The sequence below is a fragment of the Colius striatus genome, chromosome 3, assembly GCF_028858725.1.
Source record: "Colius striatus isolate bColStr4 chromosome 3, bColStr4.1.hap1, whole genome shotgun sequence".
NCBI classification, from domain to species: domain Eukaryota; kingdom Metazoa; phylum Chordata; class Aves; order Coliiformes; family Coliidae; genus Colius; species Colius striatus.
This window is the reverse complement of record NC_084761.1, coordinates 43,655,943-43,675,963: the sequence shown is the minus strand read 5'-3', so window position 1 is coordinate 43,675,963 and position 20,021 is coordinate 43,655,943. Positions and strand designations below refer to the sequence as shown.

General features: G+C 37.5%; 1 protein-coding gene across 1 annotated transcript in view; it reads right to left on the bottom strand.

Annotated features, from left to right (window-relative positions):
• Positions 1 to 208: 208 nt before the first annotated feature.
• Positions 209 to 20,021, bottom strand: part of PAPSS1 (3'-phosphoadenosine 5'-phosphosulfate synthase 1) — a 45,070-nt gene continuing 25,257 nt past the window's right edge. Inside the window, exons 8-12 of the mRNA XM_061993546.1 lie at positions 18,218 to 18,423; positions 15,972 to 16,107; positions 15,265 to 15,533; positions 11,490 to 11,719; positions 209 to 1,237 (exon numbers count right to left, since the gene is read on the bottom strand). Coding sequence (XP_061849530.1) covers positions 1,099 to 1,237; positions 11,490 to 11,719; positions 15,265 to 15,533; positions 15,972 to 16,107; positions 18,218 to 18,423 — 980 coding nt within the window. The 3' untranslated portion in view covers positions 209 to 1,098. The remainder of the gene's footprint in view (positions 1,238 to 11,489; positions 11,720 to 15,264; positions 15,534 to 15,971; positions 16,108 to 18,217; positions 18,424 to 20,021) is intronic.

The window sequence follows — 20,021 nt, the reverse complement described above, 5'->3', positions numbered from 1 at the left end:
AAGTGTTTTAGTTCAGCAGTTAATATTTCACATTATCAATTAATCAACTTCAGGATTTCTGAAGATTCTTAGAAGAACAACATATGCTTTGTCTTTCAAATAAGCAAAGCTGGATCAAGAGAAAGAGATTAATCTTTGGAGACATTGAAAAATAGCCAGAAAATTAACCTCAGGACTAAGCATTTCTACCACATGAAATGTCAAGATCTAAAGATTTTTTTAATTTTATTTTTCTTGGAATAATTAAATGTTAATTCCAGGTTGGCTTGCCACACTTCTTTTGTTGTTGTTGTTGTAGTAGGTCAAACAAGTATACTTGGAATAAAAAACTACAAGTTGTATGAAATGAAATAAAGCATTCCCTACAAACATCCATGGCAAAAAGCACATATAAAATTAAAAAAAAAAAATCTGGATTCGTTATTAATTCAAAGTGAAAACTAGATATTCTCTCATTCATTACTTCGCCATCTTTACAGGTCTACAGCACAAGAGAATCATCGGACAACTCAATAAACTCCAAAACTACACAAAGCAAGCAAAAAAGTTTAATTATGTTACATAAAAAAACTCCGCTTCTTGACTACATATTGGTAGGTGCTTCTGGTGATGATGATGAGATAAAGATGAGAATACTTTTACGGATGTTTTAGAGCCTATTTACTTTTACAATTTATAGATAATCTATCCATAGTTAAAGGTCTAACCATTACATTTTTTCCTACAAACTACTAAAACCAGACACTATCCAGCAGTTTAAATAACATATGGAAAAAGCTACATCTATTTAACAGCTGCAGAGTTCATAGGACAGAGGCAATAAAACATATAAAGAAAAGACAAGAGTTAAAAATCCTATGGCAAGAATATTAACTGTAATAAAGGAAGACATTAAAACCAGCAGCTAGTTAGGTGCCAGGACATAATAGAACCCAGAAGGACAGGCAAAGAATGATGCTAACTTAGGGAGAAAGAGTCTGTTTTCAGAAAAGAACTTCCTGACAGACACCACAACAAAGCAACATGAACGATGACTGTGTGGTCCCCTTCTCGTAAATAAATCAGGCGTCAAAGGTTGATCTGTAGTTAATAAGAGGCCTAAGCCTTCTCCAAGGATTTGTAGTATTCTGTCAGCACAGTCCAAGCCTTAGGAGCCATGAAGCCTTCCGGTGGGTTTTGTCCTTCTCGAGCCAGCTTGCGCATACGGGTCCCCGATATGAATTCAAAGTCTTCGTGGCTGAAAGTAGAAGTGAGGGCAAGGGGTAAGAGAGAGAAAGAAAAAAACATATTTTAGAAGCAGGCAAAATTGCTCATATTCCTTCTGCTTTCTTGATACTTTTTATAAATTTGTTATTGGGAGTATAATGCTGTACAGGAACTGGCATTTCCGGACATTTGGCCAATAATGCCAGTAAATCTCTAGAATATATACCTTCTACATTATTCAATCTAGGTAACTCCTGACAGTTAGCAGCATAGTGTAACCGAACTCGTGTAGACTGAACTAAGTCTGTACTTCCATCTAACCTGGCTTGCTCTCTCTAAGGAAATAGGGAACTGCAGGGACCACCTCGTGGGACGGGATTCATGGACCACACATCAGACCAATATGATCAATGCAAAAGCCGTTTATTTTAGCATTCAATCACATTATATATGTTATTATTTTCTAAATACATGATGTATTCTATTATGATTGGATAGCTCAGTGTATCATGTTCTGTTTATGCACCTAATAGCACAATATGATTCGTTAAGCTTTACTATGACCATATCTTCATAGCAGCAATTTCTACATTCCTTTACCTAATTCCTTATTTATCTAATTTCTATTCTAAGCTTACACAATTTCTCTCCCACACACACAGCTGCCTTCATATCTACATTCTAATAAGCAACTTGTCCTTGACTATTCTTCAAGGCCCATTGTTCACTGTCTGATATAGCTAAAGTCCGAGGCCTGCATCTGAGGCCTGATGCAGCTTACAGTCTCATATAACCAAAGTCTGAGTGGGTCACGTCCATTTTCCTTCAGGTACATTGCTACACGGAACTGCTGTTGTGAGACAAAACTATCTTCCCCTACCTCCTGTCTCAGTCCTCTCCCAAGCAACAGCAGGCTTCCTATTCTGCACCTTGCTCTGCCATGACAGCTGACTAACATTATTTCAGTGCCATCAGTGAACGTGAAAAACCAATATGGAATGAAATATTAGTGAAGGACAGTTTGCCAAATACAGAAAAGCCTCACAGCCTAGAGGCAAGCTCCACAGCTTCCACAACTTGGTCTATCGCAAGCCACGGAGCATGCATATACATATATGCATATCAGTAATATGGCACATGCAGTTCAAAATAAAGAAAAAAGCAGGTGAATGATAATAAAAATATCTTCCTCGAAAGATGTTTTTCCCTAAAAAAATAGAATTTAGTTGGACAACTGAACCCACATCAGTATTATCATTGTCAATGTGACAATTTAAATTAACTTGTCAGGTACATGATCATAAGCATTAAAAGCCCCACAAGTTAAGCTCTTGCTCCTCACAGGGCTGAAACAGTAAAACCAAGACAAGAATGTCAGAGTTCTATCAAACGCTCCAAAGGAAAAATTATCTAGTTTTAAATTAAACATGCAATTTTACTTATGCCATTTGCTCAATTTACAACATGTATGCACTACGCATTCTTTACTTGTCTGTTTGAAATAAAAGCCAAGTATTGATCTCAGATGTACATATCATGGATAGAAAGAAACAAGAGTATGTGCATCAGAGGGCAGAACTTGGCTCTAACTGCTGAGCTGTGCTAAGTAGGGTATGGAAGTGAACAAGATGCAGAAAGTATTCCTCAGTTCTGTTTCACAAAACCGCTAGCCCCATAACTTTTTGGTTTGCACTACATAAATTTACACAGCAGCACTGCTATATATATTTTTCCTTATTGCACTCAACTCAGGACTGTGGATTCCTGAAGTGTCACAATGAGGCAAAAAAACCTTACTGTGCTTCAAGTATGAAAAATACAAATTGCACAAAAATAAAAATTTAATGTTGATGTAAGCCCATGGGAGAAAACATTATGTTTCTGCTATTTATAACGCTTGAAAATTTTGTTCCTTGGCAGAGAGATGCCTACAGTACACTAACACTGCCTGGTTGGTTCAAGAGAAAAAATACTGTGTCTTCAGGTGATCAGGAAGTGAAGAGTAAAGCCAGTGCTATAAAGTTTCTCTGTGTGTTGTTTGCTCCACAGTGTGGTAGCACTAACAAAATTCAAGCTTTTTTAAAAAAAAAAAAAGTTAGCTGCTTTATCTCCTTTTTGCTAGCTAAGATTTCAGAAAAACACTCAACTTCTTCCCAAGCCTTACAAGTCAAATAAAGGTATTAAGACAACAAATTTAGATATATCGTTTAAGTTTACTTCCATAAGATTCTTCAGCTGCTTATCCCTACTTGCATAAAAAGCAGCTCTAGGAATCAGAGATATCAAGAAAGAGAGAAACACAAAAAGAAGCTAAGAGGACCTATAAACCTATAATGAGACAAAACCCCTGTGCTAGGATCATTTAAGAAACATAGTAGTATGAGATGCCAGAGCATTTCATAACATTTCCAGAACTGTTTGAAAGATAGCATTAAAAAGTGGAAAAGTACTAATGATGCCCTCTCATCCCAAATTTCCCTTTTGAATGTTTTTTTTCCTTTTTCAAAAATATTGCATTTGAAATTTGTTTCTAGTTTGATCTCCACTTTCATACCTAATACAGAGTACTTTAATAACTGCTCAATACTCATTGTCTTTACCAACAGTAAAAATCAAACCTCTTTAATATCAGAAACTGAGTTTTCCACTAAGCAGAAGCACCTTATCAGTACCAGCACTGGGGTGTGATGTTAATCACAAACATTTTGATATAAAATGTATCTGTATGAGTAATTGGCTTTTGTGGAAAAAGAAATCAGAGTCAGTAATTTTGTTCATAGTGAATTTTGAGGATATTAGTAGCTGCTCTACACAAAATGGATCTGAGCAGAGAGGAGACATTTGACCACTAAAGCTGCTATGAAATATAAATGCCAAAGCCATGCAAATGTCATTTTCAAGTGAGATTTGGAATGACTCTCAAAGAAACTTCACCCAAGCCTTTTCTGAGCATGGGATTAAGTGCCTTTGAAACTTTTATTCAGTGGCTTCTGGAACTGGCTTTCTCTGAGCAACATCATATGTTTGTAAATGCTTGTAATATTGATTTGATCTTTTACTACCAACTGAGTTGACTGGTATTGATATAATATTTGGTGCCAATGCAATTAAAAACATTCCCCAAAAGAAAGAAGGGAAATAAATCTACTGCAAAAACTTGTCAACAGAAGACTAGTCTTGAAACATCTTACACTGAGACTGGTATTTGCTCCATGGCATAGCATCCTAGAACCCTATTATATTCAAGTGTGGAAAAAGCCTCACATACACGCACTGTGAAATCTTCCTTATAGACCAGAAGGCCAGAGAGACAGAAAATAAGTAACTTGACTGTGCTCTCATACTTCTAAGCAAAAGGAAAAAAGGAATCTTTTCTTCAACTTCAGACTGCGCCCTCCTTCCACACAGTTACATGTACGTAAAGACGCTCACAGGTGCATAAATTAGTATTTTATATTTGAAAAGCAGTGATTTATTCAAAAAAACATAGATACAAATTTGTGCTGTTAATTAACCTTCAAATTATTCACAGTAACTGAGCCTCAGACTCCAAAGGACATAATAAAGCATGTAAAAAAGACTAAGAATTTTTTTAAAAGTTCTTCCTTTAATTTGTAAGGACTAATTTTTATCTGTTACATGGATTTCCCCTCTTTTGTGCATTTAGTAGTTATTTTTTACTATAATACCACAAGATTCTGTGAATTGACTCCAGCAACAACGACAGCTCTTTATGTTTTGTTATGAGCTGAAATCCTCTAAGAGCAGCATGAGGCCTTACAGTTCATGTGACAAAGAAGTTATCACCAGTTGGCAAGTGAGAAACAACTTGCATGAAGATACCCACAGTCCTACAGGAAACCTCTGTCATATCTCTGAGGTGTCAACACTGTGACAGAGAATAATTTTTTTTTCACTTCAACAATTATTCCCTATAGGTTTAATCTCAGTATAAAATATACCACATAATTGACTTTTCACTTCAGAGCACTAAAGATCAGTTATAACCTTGGAAACTTCTGTTAGGGTATCTGGCACTGTCCTAAGGACCATGTGAAACTTCCATTCTCTGTGGAGGGCAATTTCTGGTGTTCTCAAGGTCTGAGATACAAGGTCTTAAATACAAGACTCGTGATAAAAGTATAGACCATTAATTCATAGATTTGCTTATTCATAAAAATGGAAGGGAGAAATAAATGTATGGAAATAAAACAATAACATGACTTATTCAACCCTGGTCTGGCTTCAAAATGACGACCATGTTCTACTTAGCTGGTAAACTAAAATCCAATTAATTTCTAGAACAATTCATAGCCTCCTATCTGGTGTTCAGTCCCTTAACAATTCTCCTTCTCCAACTTCACACTTCCTGAACAGCATCTGTTATGAAGTGAAATCTAACCTTTCAGCTCTTTTCAGAAGGATTTTCACTGAATTTCAGTTTGCCTTTGCGCATCAAGACACGACTTACACCGTAACTCCTACAAAGAGAATGTTGTCCCTTACAGTGTTAAGTCTTTGTTATGTCAGTCTATGTCATGCCTTCATAATGCCCCATGATGCTGAATGCAGCAGCTAGAATCAGCTAGGTCCAAAAACTAACTGGTCACAAACAAACTCTTTGCAAATATAGAATATAATGTCATTAATATCAACCTATACAAAGCAAATTCTTTACCTGCTGTGAATGAAATTCCCTTCAGACTGGCAGGAGAGTTTAAGTCTTCTGAGTTGCTTTAGCATTTCAAAGTATCCTGGATTATGCACTAATGTTAATTGAGAAACCATTTTTCACATAGCTAAACTAAGACAGACAGCCAAATGTGCGTATTTTAGTTTCTTACTGACACTTTAAAAATCGGGTATCACACCAAACAATTTTGGGAACAGTATGTACTTAGTTGGAACAACTGTTCTGTAAGTATAACCGGATAGCATTAAAGCAGTCATGACAACCATATTAAAGGTCTTGGGAATAAAACTATATAAAGTTAAAATCTCTCCTCTTCATAGATACCGGTGCCTCATTCACTTTTTAGAGAAAGCAGAACAGTCTGCTCCAGTAACCTTACTTATGGCTTTCTTTTAGCCACAATGATGTCATCAGTTTGCTTTTAAGATAAAAAAAAAAAACAACAAATTCCATTTTTCCATGCACTGCTGTGGCTTTTTTAATTGCCACACTAATTTCCTTTTTTAATTGAGTTCTTTTCTCAGCAGCAGTCTGTGGCTGCATTTTATAGGACTGATCTTCTGTAAAGAACTGGGAATCTCTGCTCACCCAAATAACTATTATTAAGCCACCAATCCCAAATTACGCTTGTCTGTGGTAAGTGTTTAAGAGGTGTTTTTAGCTGAAGAAATACACTACCTTTTTCTCCAGGGATTTCAGCACTGGGTAGGAGTTTGGAGGAAAGAACGGAAGGTGTTTTTTGTTGCTTGCCTGGTTCTTTGCTTATTGTTTCTTTGCACTTCAGTCTATAAGTTGCTCACTATCCTCTTTTATAGCTTGAATTCTTCCAATAAACTTTTCCAAAACATGTTTGGACATATTCAACTACTGATCCAAAATTCTGTGAAATCTAAAAGGGTAAAATCTATGATAGGCAAAAGACTATACCAATATTTATAGCAGTTATTATACGTATTTCTTCATAACTCTACACAAGTGGAAATGCTCAAACTTTCCACAGAAACTTACATTAGGCTTGTCAGCTCATTTCAGCAACAATTAAAAGGGATTTGGAATTTTTTTTTAAGTTATCCTTATTCTGATCAAGTGGAATATAAAATTCAGTTAGTTGTATTTGTGATGTTATACATTGCATCAAGTTAATTATTCAAATCCCTTTCCTAAATCTTAGTTTCAGATGGAATTTTTTCATGAATATGTTTAAAACTGTGGTTCCATTAGGTGACAAACCTAGTTTTAAGATGCTCAACAAACAAATGAAAAATTGCAATGGCTTCACAAGGTGAAATACAAATACAGTTTCAAGTCATTGGTTGTCCACAGGTCTTAATGTTTTAAAAAGCAAGTTTAAGACACGTTGTTTATACAAATTAAATTTTGTGTACCATTCTGCAATTACAATTTCTGTGTAGCTAGTATAAACATCTAGCATAAACTTTCACATCAGTCTTTTCTCAACCCCTCCTCACATAAAATATTCCACAATTATCCCTGAATGCAACCAGGATATCTCTGCTTTTCCTTACAAACAGTGTACATGTAGATGCATCTGCTGCCAAGTTCCAACACAATACTGCAGCAGCTCAACGTTGTTAACCAGTAGTGTGAGGTCCTGACAGTCAAAGTTAACAGTCGCATTCTCTAGACTGTTTCCAAGCAGAGATACCAAGTCTATTGAAACTCTAAGGGCAGCACATGTTCTGGAGGATATTAATGGAAGTGAGAAACAAACTTAACTTCTACATCAACTTTGGGGTCAGTCTTATTCAACATCTTCATCAACAACCTCGATGAGAGGACAGAGTGTACCTTCAGCAAGTTCACTGATGACACCAGACTGGGAGGACTGGCTGATTCCCCAGAAGGCTGTGCTGCCATTCATCAAGATCTCAACTGGCTTGAGAGTTGGCTAGAGAGGAATCTCATGAGGTTCAACAAGGACAAGTGTAGAGTCCTGCATCTGGGAAGGAACAACCCCATGCACCCTGCCTGGACACATTCCTATGTGACCTGATTGAGGTGAGCCTGCTTTGGCAGGTGGACACTTTTGGGACCTGAAGGCCTTAAGAATGACAATCTCTTAGAAGCACAGGCAGCTCAGCTGAGAAGTAAGACCCTTTGTTACTAACTTGGAGGCACAGTCAATGGCAGGCTTTTTAATACTTCCCAGGCTCACTAGGTAACAAGCAGCTTAACCGCACAAAGGTATCACCCAATTGCTCTGTATTTTATTGTATATATCTGGCCAGTAGCAGCCTAGTATCTGAAAACTTACTCTTATATACATGGCATGCTACTAGCAAGTGCTACATCTGTCTCAAGAAAGATGAGCATGAATGTTTGGAGATGCCATAAGTAAAGCAATTTTCTGCCACTGCTAATGTTGCCACCCCAACTTGTCAGACATCCTCTGGCAGTTGGATCAAGCTTTTGGCAGCCTCTCACAGCTAGCCAAAGACTCAGTTTCTATCGTTCTAACGGCTTGAGATTGCCTTCAGAAGCAGAAAGGTAATTCACTAACATCAGCAAAGAGCCCAATGCAATAACCTCTGCATGTCTTCCCTGTCGAGACAGATGTGAGTCCAATTCTGACAAATTAGAGAGACACCCAAGACAGCAGCTGTAATGGACATCCATTACAGCTTATCACAAGCATCCTCCAGACCAAAGAGTCTTGTAGGCCTGAAAGAACAGAAGAGGCAGCTACTTGGAGAGAGAATAACTACTTCCAGCAGCTCAGCTCAGCTATAACTCAGCCCATGTGAAACCCACTTGCCATAATTTGCCATGCATCCATTAGTGATGTAAATTCTTGAATTGCCTAGTTGGCTGTCAGGTCTCCAAGTCTCAAAGAACTAAGATACAACAGAAGAAAATTATCTTTTTTAAAAAAAAGTCAGAGAAATGCTTATATGCATACAACCACATTTTACTGCTGTGTTTTTCACCAAATAGGTGTTAACCTCAGGAAAGATTTCCACAAACATCACTATTTTTACACTCAAGAATCTTCTACCAGTACTGATTTTTCACATTACCAGACAGTCCTATGTTCCCTGCCATCCTCCTTAAAGTGTCAAACACACACGGTCCAGGAACCCGTCATGTTTTCAGCATTACACAGACTATCTTGAAATGCAGCCAGCTTCACCCACCCAAGCTCTAACTGTTTGGAGCCTACCACAGTGTTCTGTCTATGGCAAACAGGAGCAATAATGGCTCTCTCTTCAGGGACTCTGCATGTGTCCGCATTGCCATCTAGAGGATTGCTGCCACACTCCAGTCCACCCCGCAGTTCACAAACAGTACCTAGAGAAGGATGCTACAAATGGTCTTATGTTCTAACAGAAGCAGGGCAAAACTGTACACCAATAGCAGCACAGTCTTTTTTTCAAGACAGTGACAGAAACAGATAAAAGAAATGCCTCAAACCAAAGAGTTGGCACAAGCATGATGAAAGGATAATAGGGTGCGCATAACACAGCCTGTGACAAAAAGTAAAACCTGTTACCTCAGAGATTTTTATCATTTACTGTAGCTAATGACAGGGGTACGATTTTACTTCCCTTCATCTAAACCAAATCTATCCTGCTAAGAGTATAGTATCAATGATCATAGATTCAATATTCTTCTATAAAGATTTTCTATTCCATGCAATGGGAATTCTGGTCTCTCACATTGCTGCTCCCCTTGTATTCCAAATTATTAAGAAGTAACACACTAGAGTAACTATTTCACTATTTCTTTGATTATTTATATTCTAAACTTACTGAATTACTTGGACAACAGGACACTTACAGAATGTACTATAATCAGCCCTTTGTTAAAATGTATACAGGTTTGCATAAAACTAGCATGATCTACTTACTATGCACAGCAATGAGGGTGTCTAGATAAATCTCAAATAATGAAAGGCACAAAGGCAGTGAAGTGTTCAATAGTTAGCTAAGAGGCAATAAGTTCAGGAGAAGACTTCCATATCCTATTACACTAGGAGTTCTTCCCTCCAATTTTATTCCTGCTAATGAAAATACTGTATGTATCAGGGCATAGGTCTGATCTGATGCTACTATCCATAGTTTTGCTTGAGGAAAAAAAAAAAAAAACACCTAAAAACCCTGCTGCAATGCCATCCAACAATAGGCTTCACAGCACTAGGGAGAACCTTACATTGGAATGCTGCCTATATGGGAGGGAGGAGGAAGGAAGAACAACATCGGCAAACTACAACTGTTAAATAAGACTCCCTGATTAGCTTCAATTTTAAAACATCTGCAATGTAGCAAATCATCAAATTTCTAAACACATATGGATGCCATAGAGTAATACAAAGCGAAACTTACTTTAATTATTGTCAGATTTCAACAGATTTGCCTTTATCATGCTGCTTATGATTTCCAAACAATAGCAGAACATACCATCAAGTTATATTTAGTTATGCAAGAGACTATAACACTTCATGGTTTTTAAAAATAAAAGCAGATGAATTCAGATGCTTGGAAGTTACTGCTGAAATATACAGCAGTTACACAACTTATAATCAAGGTTAAGCCAGCACAGTATCGACTAGTAACCATAATTCATTGTAAGAAAAACACAAGCTGCTGAGTAAAACTTGTTGTTTGATTGTCACAAACCACACTGTTATCCTTGAAGGCTTTTATACTCAGTGTAACTGCAGCATAGGCAGCTGAAGAATAAGAGATATGAGATAGTTTCACTGTTACAGATCAATCCATCCCATGCTGATTTCATGCTTTCAAAGATGAACTGTGACATACAGACATAATTCTTCAGTTACAAGCAGTATGAAACAGACAGAATATTAAAAGAACATTTCTTTAGAAAAAGGTCTTGCTTGACCATTTGTATTTCAGTACTAACTTTAACTGCAGTTTGATGTAAAACAAAAATACAGTTCAATAGTCTGTATAAAGTTAAACTAAAGTGACCTATCTTCCCAGTCCTACCCATTGGTACCACAGCAACACATACAGTGAATTTTACATTCTGGTATGCCATACAATTGAAAAATTATATTGGAACACGCACAAAGTGAAATTATGTGTCTTATCTGAAAACCCTGGGACATATAATGGACTTAAAGCATCATTTTGCATTATTGCTAAACAGAGTAAATAGTGGACAAGAGAAGGTGACAAATAGCTACCTCCTCCCTGCTGCACTCTCTCATTGTTTCTCTTCCATCCTATCTGATGCATACCAGACACTTGAGAAGCATATTTAGAAAGATAAACTAGTAGAAAGCTAATCTTGCTATTACAATAAATAGCATTAATTTTCTGTGGACTTACCAATCTGTACCAACATGTTCTAGAACTAGAGAAATTCCAGTACCTGTGAGGAAAAGGGGAACTTCCAGTGGCAGCTGATGTTGGATCATGTTAATTGTGCTACAAAACTAGACCCAAACCATGCTGAAGTCAAGTTGCATTCATGATCTAAAATCACATCTGAACACTGACATCTTTGAGCAATACGAATTTAATTCAAAACATTTTTTTTAATGGGGATAGGGAGTAAATGGCAGTTATTGCTCAAAAAGTCTTAAAAGAAAAATACAACTTACTGATTAGAGTCATAATAATCCATGCACTTCTTTTTCTTATTATAAGCTGCAACCCTGAAGGGTACAATTTCCAGTGCTCTGAGGCCTGGAGCCATTGTCAACACTTTGGCACCATGGGTTGGTTCATACAGATCTTTCCCAGTGTCAGGGTGCGGCATCCCTGCTGGATCTCGCCCTACAATGTAGAAGTTAGCTCCTGCAACCATCCGTGATCTGCAATGCCACTGAACCTAGAACAAAGACAGGGGAAAAGCAGAAGAAAATAGTTAAAATGTGATCCTTAAAATGTACATACCTTGTATAACTACCACTTTTTTCCTAATCAGACATGAGCTTTACTTTGGAGTCACAGCAAAACAAAGAATGAACTAGGTGAACCACAACCAAACTTATAGCTAAGACATACTGTTCTACTGTTCCGTTTGCAAATGAGAATATTTTAAAAGTTACTTTAGCACAGTATTTGGAATAGTACAATCAGGGCATGAAAGATGAAGTTCATCCATTTCTTAACTCAGATCTTCCTGATGTTGTCATCCTCTATCTCTTTTATATAAAAACGATAAATGCAAAAGTAAATGCTTTGGGAAGCTTAGTGGGATCTACTCATATATTGTTCTATTTTAAACACAGTAATTTCTCTAAAAGGACACCCTGACCAATAGTTAGGTGCCAAATATCTCATCAGAAAAAAGACAAGATAGGGTATTTAAATACAGTGTACATGAGTCATCTAATCAACCTATCTACACGTTAAAAAAAGAAAAATTACTCACGCTCAGAATTTTCACCTGATGTATGTTGCAAGGATATTGTCCAAAGTAGGACATGAATACTGTGTTAAGATCCAAAGGACATAAAAACTAGATACAGACTGCACATGAATGCTTGGAATAGGCTTTCAGAGCACTGAGGCTGCCTATTTATACCACAAGCTTCCAAGATGAAAACTGCTTAAGTAACTCAATCTTTAGTTCTTCCTCAGTTCATATAGATGGAGAGCAATAAAATAAGTTCAAAATGATAATGAAAAAGTGTCTAAATATTTACCAATGGCAAAATCGGACTCTTCAGTTTTACTGAATTTTTGCTTGGATGCAACAGTTCCCTTCCACCTAACAGATGAAGCATTGTAAATATTGACAGCTTTCCAATACCACTACACATTTGAAAATTAGTGGTTTCATAACAAATTAACTTTTACTTTTTGCCTTACAGCTCAGTTACTACAGAAGGTAAAAAAAAAAAAAAAAATTAATGGGAATTCTGCACAGACTATTCAAACCCTACAACCAAAGACATTATTCCAAATTATTTAGAAATGCATTTCTTACTAAATACAGTGAGAGGATGTTTTTTTCCCCCTCACAAAGACTGTTTACAGTTTTTACTAGATTCTAGATTGTTACATTTGTTACACTTATGATAGTTTTAAAACTTATGTTATAGAACTCTTGGTGAATTTTCTTAATTCACCAATTCATTTTTACATGTGATATTTTCAACAGAAAACTGTATAGCACAGGAAAATAAAAGAATTATTACATTAGGTAACAAAGACACATCACTTCAGCAAATATTAATATGTTTTCATACTGGGAAGTACTCCCTTGAAAAAAATGTCATACCATCTGTATAGCTTAGTATAAAGCTTTAACAAAAACAGAAAGTATGTAACTGCAGTTTCTTACATGTACAGCCTTATTTTCATACAAAACTAAAGGGTCTACCCAGTAACTACACAGTGTAAAACAGTTTCACAAGTCGAACAGCAATAAACATCTGTCAAGCACTAAAGAGAAAAGAAAAAAAAAAGAGTATGCAGAAGGGAAGAAAGCCATAAATTATAGGACAAAAGTTGCTGTCACTACCTTGTAGTTAACAGACAATGTTATGCATCATTTTTCCTTCCCTTACAAAAAAAACTGCATCTGCCTACTGCAAATCTTTACATAAATCAGAGTGCTTCTTATTTTAGTCACTGTGCACGCTGTTCTATGTTAACAAGCTTTAGGCATAAAGCTCAAAGGTTATTTCTCAAAGGAATAATTGTTAGCTCTGTGTTAGTTCTATAACTAATCACTATAGAAACTATTAAAGGAGGAAGTTTTGCAGTCAATAAGGACAGGATTCTGTAAAGCAGCAGACAAATAATGAAATTAGGAACCAGTTATGAAGGTACCATTTGTATCAGTTTTCATCTTGATCACTGCCAGACATTACACATGACAGATTCCACTGCTCTTCAAGCATATAGGACACTATGGAAGCATCAGGGTGTTGATAGTTATGCTAATAATTTTAATATTTACGTCACAAGCACACAGTGGGACACATATACAAAATGCCAGCATATCACAGCAGCTAACAGCATATTTTCTGAAACTATTCCAGCATAGTTAAGAAATTGAAGTTTCATGTTGTCATTTGGGTAACAGCAAGTAAGAACTCAATTCTGAGTAAGCGAAGCTACTTGACTAAGAAAACGTAGAACAATATAAACCACATGCTTTGATATAAAAAACTGGCAGCTCTTGTCCAATTTCTATATATCCATGCTACTTCAGAACATATTTACTTTCCTAAGCAGTGAATTTATTGCCTTTTGATAGTTTTCTCGTATAGAACTATTTCTTTTTTTCCAAGGTACTTTTCATAAATGTTAAAAATATAAAAATGTTCAATTAATGCTTATGAAACATGTCCACTAAAATCTTTACAGATTGGAAGGCTACATCCATCCGGTAGATAACCATACAGCTGCTTCTTGTTCTGTAAAGCACTTGTCCCACACGAACAAATCTGGTATCAATGTTTTTTAAATGACCCATGTAGATTTCTGCTGATTCTCACAAAGGCATATGGAAGACAGCACAAGATACCCTACAGTAACTCACTTACATGCTTGAACTAGATATGGACCACAGTTTTTCTACAAACTGAAAAGCAGAGCAAGCTCTGTTTGATCAGTCAACTGAGCAGCAATAAATAAGTGACACTTGCCTAATCTAATTCCACTGATGAGATCTCCTCTCTATCAAAAAACTACCACAGAGTTACACTCTTGAGCCTGGTCAGAATTGAACTTCCTGTGATTCATGGAGTGAGGAGAGGAACTAATAAGGTGGAGAACCGATATTCCCTGAAGAAATTGTCCTCAAATGAGTGCATTTATTCTCTCTGCTTCTTCCCACAAACCTCTAGGGATTCCAACCCAAGACCTAGCTTTTAAATAAAATGTTGCCAAGGAATTATTTCATACAAAAGTCTTGAAACAATTCTCCCTGAATTAAGCTTGCCAGAAAAATACACAAAACCCTTTTTTTCCTCCTAATTTGTGTATTGCTCTCCAACATACAAACTTTTTGCTTAAAGGTCATAAAGCTTAAGTATCTTAACACTCAGGACGACTATTGGTATGTTAATAGATCTTATAATCCCTTCTGAAAAGACTAAGTAAAAGGAGGAAGGATTAATTCATTAAAATACTCTCATAACTCTAAAGAAAGGAGCACATAAACCCAATATTGTCTTCTAACATTTCCAGTAAAATCCTCCAATACAAAAGTTTCTTCATAAAGAAACCTTGGTTGATGACAGAGGGAGCCTTTACAGCCTGGTTTCCCAAGGAAAATTAGTCTCCTCTCTCTATTTAAAAAAAAAAATATATTTTTTTAAAGTTAAAAATATCACAACGCATAAGTGTCAAGCATGGCACTAAATCCTTTATTGCACAATCAAAGGGGTTTGGTTTTGTTATAGTCTCTTGATTTACCTCAGTTGGTCCAGCATACATCATGGGCGAAGGGAATATAGCCACCACCGTTGTTTCTGGATTCAGAATTCCTTCCTCCAGTACTGCTGCATGTTGCTTCATGCGCCACGTAAGAGGAACATCATCCTCCTTTGTCCAGCCTCCGAGTGGATGCAGGAGTAAAACTGGGCGCCGGTAGCCACGCTCCAAAAGTTGCTTATGAGTATCCTGCATTAGACGAGCGTGCCCGTTGTGCACTGGATTGCGCAACTGGAACGCAAAGACAGCATCTGGGACCAAAAAACAGACAACAGATAAGGAAAGCAAGTTATTCTATCAGAACTTGTACAATCATAGAAAAATTTTCAAACAGTACAATCTTTCCTCTGAACTCTTATTAAACACAAATAACAGCAGTAGCCATAGCTTTTAGTTGAACCTGGTAATTTTTAAATTACATCCCACTGCACTTGCACCTTACCTCTTCTTGCATTAGTAACACGTCTAGTGTGCATAGAAACATAAAATTCAGAACTTCAGGCATTACCAGCTTTTTTTGTATATTTAGGCAATGCAATGCCCAAAATCATAAAAATTAATACCAGTAAAGGCAAAGAACACACTCAAAATCTTCAACTTGAAATGATGCTAGCACCTGTGGTATTAAAGCAGCAGGCATCTGGATAAATCTCTGCAGGAAGAAACAAAACAAGAAAAGATTTACTCACCAGCATTCATTTCCTTGAACTTCTGCCTTAGTTCAACTGGAGTGAGACGGTACTGATCAAGTCCATCATTCCAATAAATACGATCGAGGACTTGTAGATCTCCACCTACGAGCCAGTTTCCTTGCTCCATAACCATCTAAGAAACAAAAAATCATTTTTAGAGTCAGTTTCCCAGCGCATCGCAACGGGAGCACATCTCTACCAAGGGAAGAGTTCCACAGACTATAAATTAAAAATTCACAAGTCAAGCATCAATTAAAACAAAAAATTAAAAATCACTGGAACATTATCCAGACACGTTAGACGATAGTACAGGAGCAACGCACAAATTTTCAGTAGGCATATGTCTTTCTCTCAAAATCAAGGATTTTTTAATATATAGAAACTCAAGTAGCTATTACTTTTAACCAATATGATCTCATGACAAAAAGCTGCTTAATATGTTAAGTACAATGTCACACGTTTTATAGTTCGTAAGCAAAGCAAATGCAGTTGCAGTATCATCCTGCAGTTTACAAGACTGGTCAGCAATAAAGCAATAAAGTATTTCTGACCAACTACTCCCCTATTTCAATTTATGAATAAAATCAGAAACTTTGAAATAGGATATCTTTTAGATTTGTTTCACCATAGCACTTTACAAAGGCAACACATTGTACACTCACTAGAGCTATTTTGATATTTTTAAATACCACCTCATCCTTTATCAAAAAATAATTCTGACAAGCTGCTCAACATACTCTAGTAATGGTCATTGAATATATTTCTGAGAATGCATTAGGTTTTGAAGATGGAACTAAAAATACTTTCAAGTTTCATACATATTTCTGATAATTTTTTAGCCTTATATAACTTAAAGATGACAACAAATGTTAATGTAACACACGACATTTCACACTAAATCCACAAGCCATTAAAACTAAGTGTGGATTTTTCAACTGATTTTAGCTTTGAGACAGAGGATGTACTGAAATTAAATGATGATACATTCACCACCTCCTTCCCAAACAAAATGCCAGACTTTGACATCTTACTGAGGTGAAGAGAAGGTATGGCAAAGATATGAAGATGAGAAAGCTGCCCTGCAGTAACTCTCAGGCACCCAAAAATTTCTGATTAACTTAGAAGGGGCAACAGATTCAAATGCTGTCATTACACTACTATTCACACCAGTACAGACATAAGAACATGGTTCTTCATCTTCTACATTAGTTTCAGCCACATCATTCTGTAATCACTACTACAAGTCATTCGAATCTTGTATGCATGAGATTTTCTTAGAATTTCTTCAGTTCATGTTTTCAATAAAGAGGTAACCTTATGGTCATTACCACAGAATACATCAAGGGCTTTGAAAAATCTTCCAGAATACTCTTAACTGTATATAGTACATGTCCTTTTTCAGATGTACTCCTGAATATAACTTCAGTCAGTAAAACAATGCCACTGCACATTAATAAACAAGTAAAAAAATCCATAGTTTACACATAAGTATAGCTATTAGTTATACAGACACTTTTAGAACACAAAAGTTTTCTCTTTTTTAGAGTAAGTTCATAATTTGACGTGTTTGATTCCTTTTGATCTGATTTTAAATCATAACTGTAAAAAAGATACCATAGAGGCAAACAGAAGAGAAACATATTTTGGCTCTGAAGAGCTAAGATGCAACATTTACACCAGCTTACAAAATCAAACACAGCATTGAAATGAGTGTGTTACAATTAGAATATTTCAGTTATGATGTACACACAAGGTCAAGATAAAACATATTGAATACAATGGATGGAAAGTAACTTCCCAGGATCAGGGCCTATTTCAAAAGCATCTAAAGCAGGCAGTTCTCATGCCCCACACGTAGGCAGAGTAGAAGTTTTCTTCTTTCACAATGCATGTATCTGCCAATTAAGGAGCTTTGATGATCCATCTGGCCACACAGAGGAGGGTGTTTCCTAGGCACACTACACAGCAAAGTTCCACCTTCTATAGCACAGATTCTACAATACATTTCATGTTCATTCTACAATACTTTTTCACGTGTACATATTGACGTTAGATTTTCACACTAACAGCAGATTATTCAACAGCTGTGTAGAAAAAACCCCTTACCCTTTGTTTCTGCTCAAATGTTTGAATTACTTCTCAAAGTAGTTTTGCTGTTGAAATATAGTCGTGGACATCACTCACTTGCAGCTGCACAAACTATAGAGCTAATAGGACTAGATTTTCAACTTCTAAACACGCACCTTGATATAGGGATGTTCCTTGCATGTTGTTCCCCACTGCCTAGCACAGCGTTCTTCTTTCCTATGCTCATAGAACTCAGGATTACGGAGAATGGCCACACGGCGACCTTCATAAACCAATGCAATTGCTGTACACCCATCCAGCCTTTCTTTGTCTTCTTGAGTAGCCGTCAGCACTATAGGCACTGACAGGTTAATAACTCCTCCTGCAGGGTGAAGACAAAAACAGAAAAGCCCTTATCCTTAGTAATAGTCATTAATAGTATTATGAAAATCTACTTTCCTAACAAGTTATAACTTGTAGGTGTACCATGCTGTCATGGTTTGACATGACAGCCTTTTCTGGTAAGGGGGAAGGGGCTGTAAAGATGGCTCCTGTAAGAAGTTGCTCACAACTCTCCCAAGCTCTGAGCCAAGGCCCACTTCTGGGGCTGAGCCAATTAGATGCCTCCACAATCACTTTTTAAGAAGAAGCCAGAAGAGGAGGCTTCTTCTGTCCCTTCTTTTGGCTGGTGGTCGTGCAAAGAGTAGGAACAGTGAGAGAAACAACCATGCGGACTCCAAGGTCAGTGGTGAAAGAGAGGAGGAGGTGTGCTGGAGCAGAGACTCCCCTGCATTGTACGGAGAGAACTGGTGAAGCTGAGATTTTTTTTCATTTCTTTAAAGACCCTGCATCAGCAGTAGAGACTCATTATGATAATGACCCCGTAACAGGGGTAGAGACTCATTTTGCTAAAGCTGGCCCTGGAACAGGGGCAGCGATTCATTTCATTAAAAGCCCTGAGCCAGGGACAGTGATTATGGCCGTAGGAGGCCGTGTCCCGTGGGAGGCACCCAATCACTTCACTACAGACCCTGAGCCAAGGGCAGTGATTTTCTTCTTTAAAACTATGGCTGGAAGAGGCCGTGTCCCAAAGGAGGGACCCTTTATCACTATGGTCGAAGCAGACCATGTCCCAAGGAAGGGACCCAATATCCACAGCTGCAACTGGGGGAAAGAACCCACGAAAAGGCAGCTCACTAAACTTATGCCCAGAAGAGGCCTTGTCCCGAGAGAGGGACCCTGTAACTGCAGAAAGTTCAATCATGGCAAAGAATCTACACCAGAGATATTCACCAAGAACTGCATCCCATGTGAGGGACCCTGTATCTGTAGAAGCCACAGCTGTTGGGAACAACCCACACCACAGAAGTTCGTTAAGGACTGTGTCCCGGGGAAGGAACCCTGTGTTGGAGGAGGGTAAGAATGCCAGGAGTCGTCCTTATCTGAGAAGAGAGAAGTGGCAGAGCCCATCTGTGAGAGACTGACCACATTCCCCATTCCCTGCCCCCTTGAGCCATTGGGGAGGGGGAGGTAGAGCTATCGGGAGCAGTGAGCTGGGCCCGGGAAGAAAGGAGGGATGGGGGAGGGAGATCTTAAAGTGCTGGTTGTAATTTGCTCATCATCCTACTTCCTTTTTGCTTTTATTCTGTTCTATTTCGTGTAGAATAAACTTTCCTACTTTCCTCTCTAAGTCGAGTACTGGAGTCTGTTTTGCTCAGAACCATAATTGGCAGCGAGCCCTCCCTGCCCTTGTCTCAATCCACAACAACCTTGCTTATCTTTTTACTCCCATTTTGCTGGGGCCTCCGCCATCCTAAAGAGGGTGGGGGTGAATGGGGGCACGGAATGAGAGAGTCGTGGTGCTGCTGCGCTGGCTGGGCCAAACCATGACACACGCAACAGGGGTTAAAAGCAACTTTTAGAGTGAACCTTTAAGATACATGTGCTATAAAAATGTGCAAGCACCAAGGTTTGAGAAAG